This window comes from Engraulis encrasicolus, chromosome 8 (genome assembly GCF_034702125.1).
Source record: "Engraulis encrasicolus isolate BLACKSEA-1 chromosome 8, IST_EnEncr_1.0, whole genome shotgun sequence".
Lineage (NCBI taxonomy): Eukaryota > Metazoa > Chordata > Actinopteri > Clupeiformes > Engraulidae > Engraulis > Engraulis encrasicolus.
Window position 1 is genome coordinate 6236328 of NC_085864.1, and position 9265 is coordinate 6245592.

A 9265-nucleotide genomic window follows, 5' to 3' on the forward strand; every position below is an offset into this window, starting at 1 on the left:
GTTTTACTTATTAATTGGTTTCCTGTTCTTCTGACTTCCTTTTCTGACCAAATTGTCATCTTGGGCCTACCTCAAGTTGAAATCCATGCATATATGAGGTTTTGGTATTGGATCGGAGTAGTTTCGGTATCGGCAGATATCCACATTTAGATATCGGGATCGGATCGGAAGTGAAAAAATGTGTACCAGTGCATCCCTAGTGCAAACACTAAATCACCAGAAATCACACCCTGCAACATCATTGCTCTTCCTCTGACACTCTTCAGTCCTCTTAAACCAATTACAAATCACAAGACTCCTCCACATACCATACACATACATATACATACTACATATCAAACATTCATACTAAACACACATAGAGTGATGTATACACACACACACACACACACACACACACACACACACACACACACACACACACACACACACACACACACACACACACACACACACACACACACACACACACACACACACACAGTATGTATACATACATACATACATACATACATACATACATACATACATACATACATACATACATACATACATACATACATACATACATACATACATACATACATACGTCATACATACATGCATAAGTTACATCTTACATACATACAAAACGCAGGCCTGCTTGTTAAGCTGCAAGTCCCTGGTATGTAAAAGAGAGATTTCATCGCAGGAAATGCCAGCAGGCTGGACTGTTTATGATAGACTGATAAACTCGGGTCAAACACAGGAAGTTGTTTATGTGATGTTTAAGTAACATTCCTGGCCGCTAGAGAAAAAGGTGGCTTGCATGTGTAGTAGGCCTACTACACATGTATAGGTATTCAAAGTCACTCAGTTCACCAAGCGTATGTACTCTAATGAAAGGCTTTTGAAATGGTGGTGAATGAAAGTGCCTTGGAATTATTCTTTCTCTTTGTTCTACGTTTTGCCATTCAAGGAGCACCTCAAATAAATTACTTAATCTGAGACCAGGAAGCACTCACTTCGTGAATCACTCATTTCACTGAAGGACAGCTTTGCGGGGGACAGGGGATCAGGTCTATATCTGCCTTTTTATAGTTTTTTACTTTCCAGGGTCAATCCAATTAAAAACTCACGTCTTGTTTTGAGGGGATTCCTGGCCAGGTGAGCAGGTTTAATGATATAGCAATGCCAATGTGTTTCTATGGTGGGGACAGTCTCAAGCCTGTTGGTTCCAAACTTCATAGGCCTATTACATTTCTCATTCTCATTTTTCAGTCATTATCACAGCGGTAAACTGAAAGTGAAAGCCCATCTGGGAAGGATGGGGAGAGCACTGGTGAATTAATCCCCCCACCAACCTGGTGAGTTGGGAGTGAAACCAGCAAACATTGGGCTACAAGTCTGACACCCTAACTGCTTGCCCATGACTGCTCTCATATTGCTATATCTCGACGATGACCATTTCTAACAAGATGGGAAGGGAACACCGTAAAAATGCTGAGTTCATTCAACACTTACAGAGTACTGTGGGAACAGAAACGGGCAGACAACGGGGGCTCTACAGTCCCCCAGGGGGCGTTGGGAGTCTTTGCTGAAAAGGAGACATCTGCTTATGATGAGGTCAAGGGAGCGTTTGTTAAAAAAATGTCGAGAACCACTGCTCTGGAACATGTGTTGAATCAACACTGCATTTTTACTGTGAAGTGTTACACATTGGGACTGTCAACGCAGTCATTTCCGAAGCAGCAGCTTATGTCATTTCATGATTGAATCTCACCATCATTTTTTAATACACCGTAAAAAACACAGTGGTAATTCAACACTTATAGAAGCAATTGAAAAATCTTCTAGGTTGTTTTAGGTCCCAGACTACTCTCTAAGTGTTGAATTAACACAGCATTTTGTTACTGAGTAGAAAGCACAGGATGTCTAAATGTGTCACACTCTAATCCCCCTGCAGTCACACACCTAGTGCTGTGATCTCAAGCCTTCCAGCCTTCTACACAAAAATATCCCACGTCTGATTCCATCTGGTTTATTTTAGACTCCAAGATACTCCAATTGCACTAATCTCTTCTTACCCTCTTCTTCTTGCCTATACCGTCATATACTATGCTCTCCGCTTCTGGCGCACAAGGGGGAAGAAGGATTAAGACGAAAACCACAACATGTACTTTGCTTCCATATCTTCCCACCTCCATAGGTGTAGGTCACACACACTTCAACTTATCTCACCTCATCGTCTATGTTTTTCTTTCCTCAATACAACCATAACAGCTTCATTCAGTTTCACAAAGATGATTGCTGCACGTCTTGACAAGGTCGTGTCATTGGCAATGTTACTCTAACGGTTTGAATGGTCACCCAATAACCATTATCGCATGACATAACACTTAGATGACACTTTTATCCAAAGGGACAGTAATTACAGGGAAGTAGTTACAATCTCAGGAGTGATGAGGGGTTATATTAGGTACTTACTTCAGCCATGGATGAAAGTGCTGGAATACTCATTCTTCCTATAGCTAGACCAATTCTTCCTATTCGTAGACCAATGTCCAACTTCAATCATGTGATGTCCTACAGCATGGATATCAAACTCAGGCCCGGGGGCCAAATCTTGCCCGCTGGGTGATTTTATTTGGCCCGCGAGATACAGGTAATTTCAAATGTGGTCCACATATACCATTAATGGCCTATGCCATGAACAGGAACATGAACATGAAATGTCACAGGAATATGATTGGGCCTTGGTAACATCTCAAACCCATGTAACAGACAGGCAAATTTGAACAACCATGTATGATGTGAATCAATGTTTGTCAAATTTGACTTTGAGTATAGCGTGTGTGCATAAGCAATTTTATTTCAGCCCGTGACATCATTCCAGATATTAATTTTGGCCCTCAGAGAACTTGAGTTTGCCAACAGCTTTTGGGGGACTATTCTTCATTCACCATTCCAATTGCAAATGAGAAAAGCACATTAAAATTGTGCTTTTGCGAGATATTGAAATACATTTCTGTCGTCAGTGACATTATCATGAGGCCAAAGCAGGCAAGGGAACAAGGGAGGATGGGAGTTAGGATGTTATAAAGAACCCCATCACTCGCCTCCCTGTATCTGTTTTATTTCCTCCATTCTTCCTTTTCCTGTTGGGCATGTCCCAAACTGAAACACTTCTGACAAAATACACAATATTTGTCTCACTTCACCCATTGTATGTGTGTGTCTTATTTCATAGACTTCCTATGTTTGCACAGTTAAGTGTGCAGTGCAGCCTCAATTCCAAACTAGCAGAGTATTGCCAACTGTGTGTCTGTGTTGAATTGACAATGCACTGTACTGCATTGTGTCTCTCCTCTGGTGTTCTTATGGTGGAGTAAGAGCTCAACAGCCCTCACCACCTCCTTGCGTATGGCGTGTAGCTGCGCATCCCCAACATAGACATTATACGTAGATGCAACTCTCCTCATCTTCTACTACTACTACTAATCAACTACTACTACTATACTACTCCTACTGTACTCCACTTTATTACTACTACTCGTACTTAGAGATGCACAGGATCCAAGATCCGGTTCTGGATCCGGCAGGATAATAGGGTTTTTCACAGGGTCCGGATTCGGCAGGATCTTAAGCAGTGGATCCGGTATCCGGCAGTTACCTAAAAATCAGGATCTGGTGCATCTCTAGCCTAGGTTTTTCAGTCAGTCTTTCACAACCCAAACTGCTGCATGGAGTGAAAGCCCTTTGGAAGCGGCCAGTGCAGGCAGTGTGGCAGTAAGCCAATGAGTCTAAAAAATTGTTTGAGCCAACGTAATAAAAAGGGCCCACGTGTGCGAGTAGGTTATGTGTTTCAACCCTTTCGTAGGATCCGGTATCCGGTTCCGGATCCGGCAGGATCTTAAGCAGTGGATCCGGTATCCGGCAGGATCCTAAAAATCAGGATCCGGTGCATCTCTACCTACTAGTACTACTAATGTCCTCTACCACAACTACTACAACTATTGTACTCCACTCTACTACTACGACGTATTATATACCTGTTTCTCTCCTCTGTGCTTCTTGTGGTTGAGTAGCAGTTCCACAGCCCCCACCACCTCCTTGCGAATGGCGTGTAGGAGCGCATCCCCGACATATTACTCCACTCTACTACTACTACTACTACTACTACTACTTTGTACTACTACTAGTAAGCCTAGTACTACTACTGCTACTGTATCCCAGTTTACTATTATATACCTGTTTCTCTCCTCTGTGCTTCTTGTGGTTGAGTAGCAGTTCCACAGCCCCCACCACCTCCTTGCGAATGGCGTGTAGGAGCGCATCCCCGACGTACACGTTGTAGCTGAGCAGCAGCTCAATGATCTCCAGGTTCTCGTTCTCGATGGCTATGAGCAGCGCCGTGCGGCCCAGCGGGTCGACGCAGTTGATGTTGATCTTGAAGTAGATCTCGGCCTCCTCCAGGGCCTGCTTGACGCTGGCGTAGTCGCCCTTCTCTACGGCGCTCAAGTAGGCCTTCTCCTGCGCCGACAGCTCCGACTCGGCCCGCACGATGCGCAGCGGTATGCGGTCGCGGTACGACGAGTTGTCCGTGCGGCGGTAGTAGAGCTGAGACATGGTTGCTAGGCCATCTCATCTCACGCGACTAGGGGGAAACGGAGAAGGAGAGGAGAGGAGGGGAGAAGAGGGGAGAGGAGAGGAGAGGAGAGGAGAGTAGTGGAGAGGAGGGGAGAGGAGAGGAAAGGAGAAGAGGGGAGAGGAGAGGAGAGGAGAGTGGAGGGGAGAGGAGAGGAGAGGAGAGGAGAGGAGAGGAGAGGAGAGGAGGCGGGGGGGAGAGTAGTGGAGAGGAGAGGAGAGGACAGGAGAGTGAAGAGGTGGGGAAAGAGAGATAAAGGAAGTCACTGACTTTGTGTCCTTTCTCATACACAGTACAGTACAACTACTTAAGCCATCTCACACAACTGGGAAGCAGAGGAGAGGAGAAGAGGGGAGAGGAGAGGAGAGGAGAGGAGAGGGAAGGAGAGGAGAGGACAGGAGAGTGGAGGGGAGGAAAAAGAGGAGAGGAGAGGAGGAGAGGAAAGGAAAGGAATGGAGAGGGAGGACAGGAGAGGGGGAGAGGAGAAAGAGGATATGAGAGGAGAGGAGATGAAAAGAGAGGAGAGGGGAAGAGAGGAGAAGAGAGAGGAAAAGGGGGAGGGAGGAGGGAGAAGAGGGGGAAGAGAGATAAAGGAAGACACTGAGTTTGCGTGTCATTTTTAATACACAATACAGTACAACTCACTAGGCAATGGAAAGGGAAAGGGATGAGGAGGGAGAGGAGGTGGAGGAGAGATTGAGATAAAAGAAGACATTGTGTTTCTCTGTCATTTCTCAGACTGTATGTGTATCATGTGGTGGATTGAAGGAGGGTTGGGGCTGTGAGGAACCCTTGTGAAAACATTTTTTTAACGGTAATTTTTTGCATGATTGCAGTTTTTTTGTTGTCCAAATTACTTCAAAATGCAGTATTGTTTGCAGTTATTACCTAGCCAAAATACCATAGTCACTTCCTAAAAAAAGCAGTACAAGCAGTATTGCCTTAAAATGGAGGTGTTATAATGCTGTAAAACAGTTCTTATTTTTCCCCTTTAGGGTTGGATGAAAGCCCTAATGAGTGGCATGATGGTCCACACCCTTTTCCACCACTAATGAAGGATGATGTTACAGTGGGGAAGAAGAAACACAAAAGAGAAGCACATTCAAAACAACAAAACAAAAATAACAACAAACAAACAACATTTCAGTCATCTCATAATATGAATAGTAACTACTGTAACGGAAACACCATTGGCAGAAAGATGCAGAAGAGAGCATGACTCCTTTGTAAATATCAACATTTAGGCAAACAAGGCTGATGCATGGTTAAATGATAGCCCTCCACATGCACAGCTCCACTCGTGAACAGAAGAAAAAATCATACGTTCATACAAGTTCCACAGGTAAGGCATATACGCTATCCTAAAAATGATTTTGAACAGTGACTTACCTCTGACTTGTCTCTTATTGACATGTCAACAGAGGGCATCATTACAGATTAGGCTAGACGTGTCATTAAAACTGTCAAATTTGACACGACTCCCCCATGTTATTGCAAGACATGCAGTGTCACTTTTGCATTGAACTTAGCCTACCTGTTAGTTTATCCTTGCCTTCATCGCGAGCTGCAAAATTACTTCAACATTTGACAGTTTTTCCATCTGAGACACCACAACAGGTCGCGCGGAAGGTTCACAGCAATCGATGGTGACCAGAATTAGCGCCAATTAGTGTCGCTTCTTCACAGCATCATTGCCGTGTGCGCAACGGTATTTCATTGTTTTTCCCACAAAGTGTGTGGCTTAATCCTTCACTGTTTTTACGTGAACGATTTAGGTAGAAACTTTCGTAGAGTCGCCACAGTCCAGTGTCTCCAAATTTGGTAGCATCGTTCAAGTGCAATTCCTGTAAACCTCGCTGCCCTCTTATCTCAATGCAGTTCCTCTGAAAAAGTAAGACCATGCGCTGAAATAATGTCATCCAACTGCTTATTGGCTTCGTCAGTCGTTTCTACTGCAGGTATGCACGTCTCCCTCTTCACTACTTAGCGTCCTTGTCTCAAAGCGCCACGAGCCATTATGTCCACGAGACATTTCCACAGCGCGCTGGGATGGGTTGGGGGCAGAAAACGAAGCTTAATTTAGTTTGGGTGGCGGAAGAAACGTCAGACTCAGAGGATACAATTGAAGTGCAAATTTGCTTTGTTTGTTTGTTTGTTGTTAATGTTTTTTCATTATTATTTTTTGTTTACAATGAACCAACAATCAGCCAACCAGTCAATCAATCAATCAATCAATTAATTAATTAGGCTAATTAATCATCCTTTGCCAAAGCAATGTAATATCAATAGCCTACAAAACATCCCATTGTGTCTCCTCTGGAAAACTTTATGTGACAATTTTTACTCTCTCTCTCTCTCTCTCTCTCTCTCTCTCTCTCTCTCTCTCTCTCTCTCTCTCTCTCTCTCTCTCTCTCTCTCTCTCTCTCTCTCTCTCTCTCTCTGCGACAGACAGACACACATATGCGAACATAAAATATCCCTGTACTCCTTGTTGCCTAGACGACCACTCCCACTCGAAATGCAGCAACCTGCGCGTGTCTCCTCTGGGTGAACAATATGTGGGGCTGTGCGTCTGGGCAGGTGCCGCACAATCAAAGCAACAGGTGGCCAATTCCAGAATAAAAAGGGTACTCCGACCAGTTGGATTCCCCTTCTGTTTAACTGCAGCATTTTACAGAAAAACAGTCCAACTGATGTGCACATGAACTACAAAAATGAGTTTCAATTAAAGGCGGGCTGGTAATTTCCATAGTCACCTCCAAAACAAGACATTGAGAAAATGAATGGAGGATATTGGGATGAACCATACAGTACCAAATAAAGAGACCAGAACATCAAGGCCTGGGATGCGTAAATGATAATGTAGGCTACTCTATCTACAAACAGTATTATACCATAGGCACTACTTGGTGGTCATCATGGCTCATGTGGTTCAAAAGTTCAAAGTTCAAAGTACTTTATTTGCCATTTGTGCATAAACTAGTAGTCCACGCACATAGGAACTCTTGTGCAGGCCCTCTGAGTCAATAAATAGAATTAAATAGAAAAATAGGAAGACAAAATACATTAAAAAGTGATAAAAATCAAAGAGGTCAAAAGAATAATAAAAAAAGGTGGATCAAATGTTCTTTTTTGCCATCAGTCTCACTGTTGCTGGGAAGAAACTGTTGAAAAATCTTGCTTTTCTGGTAGGAATGCTGTCCGCTCTACTGTGTCTCAATTTGTATGTGCAGTTCTTGTGTTTGAGCAGAGAGTTAGCTGGATGGAGTGGGTCTTTAATGATTCTCTCTGCTCTCCTATGGCTGCGCTGCACATATATGGAGTCCATGGAGGGAAGTGCTGTGCCTATAATCCTCTCTGCAGTCTTGATTATTCGTTGCAAAGACTTCCTTTCAGCCTGAGTGATGTTGCCATACCAGACAGTGATGCCTGTTGTGAGGATGCTCTCTACAAGTCCTCTGTAGGCCTGGGTAAGAGGGCGGTAGTTCAGTCCAGCCTTCCTAAGCATCCTAATAAAGTACAGCCTTTAGTAGTGGTTAGTGGGTTGGGTTAGTAGCCCATAGGTAATTCATTCAGTTCCCAATAACCCCAAGTTCAGTAGATGGGGGGAGCAAAGAAACAGTATTCTCCCCCATCCTCCTTCATGACTGAGGTATCGTATTGTACCGCCTCCCCCTGCTTTGCTCCCTTGGCATGCCAAAAGAGCTGCCTCCCTCTATGGTTGATGCATAAATGCAATACTATTGTGTGCACTGTGTGCTGTGGACTGCTGTGTCACTTGGTTGATTTTGACTTATTACTAAAAGTAAAAAAAGAAGTTCCTGAACAAGCGTGGCTACCCAATTAAGAAAAAGTTACACACTGTCAATGACCTTTATCCCCTTCATTCATCAATAACTTTATGAAAGCAGAGGATGGCCTACTTCTATGAATGACTTGCAGTTATGATGAACACTGACAAGAGGGTACCGTTATTAATACATGACGCGGCTGAAACGGTGCACTGCACTGCTACACTGCAGACCCAGGTCAAGGTCATTTCCCGATCCTCCCACATCTCTCGCTCCCACACACTTCCCGTCTCTATCTCACACTGTCCTGTCAATAAAGGCATAAAAGCCCCTGAAAAATATGTTTTAAAAGAAGTGCCTTTCATCACCTTTCAGCACAGGCTGGAGATGTGAATTTGGGGGGGTCTCACACTGCTGAGCTGCACGATAAGTTTGTCAAAGGAGGACATCTTGTCAGAGTCACGCATAGAGAGGAAGCTCTTTTATGACGCATTTGCCTCAAGTCTAAAAAAGCCCCAAAAAGCACCCGGTCTTTGCGGGTTCTGCTGAGCCATGGCAGTCTTGAATCTCCTCGTGACGTGGCTAAGAGAGGCTCATATGAGAGACTCCCTGCTGTGACTGGTGCCAGAGAAGCCATCAGGGGGGAGGGCAAAAGGGTTGGTAGTCCTTGGCCCAAAGAGAGAGGGGGGGCCTAGAAGTGGATCCCCATTGTAGAGTGGGGGGGACTGTCAGATGACTTTATTTCGGGCCCGGTGAAAGCTGTCAGCGGCCCTGGGCGCTGTAGACACTAAGAGAGACTAAGCTGAGGGGGATCAGTGAGATGGCAGCAGTATGGAGTCTGCATAGG

At 44.4% G+C, this 9265-nt stretch overlaps 1 protein-coding gene across 1 annotated transcript in view; it reads right to left on the bottom strand.

Moving 5' to 3' along the window:
* The window catches only part of LOC134454100 (short transient receptor potential channel 4-like), a 43084-nt gene extending 36427 nt beyond the window's left edge, over positions 1-6657 (bottom strand). Inside the window, exons 1-2 of the mRNA XM_063204886.1 lie at positions 6162-6657; positions 4231-4636 (exon numbers count right to left, since the gene is read on the bottom strand). Coding sequence (XP_063060956.1) covers positions 4231-4608 — 378 coding nt within the window. The 5' untranslated portion in view covers positions 4609-4636; positions 6162-6657. The remainder of the gene's footprint in view (positions 1-4230; positions 4637-6161) is intronic.
* Between the last annotated feature and the right edge of the window lie 2608 nt (positions 6658-9265).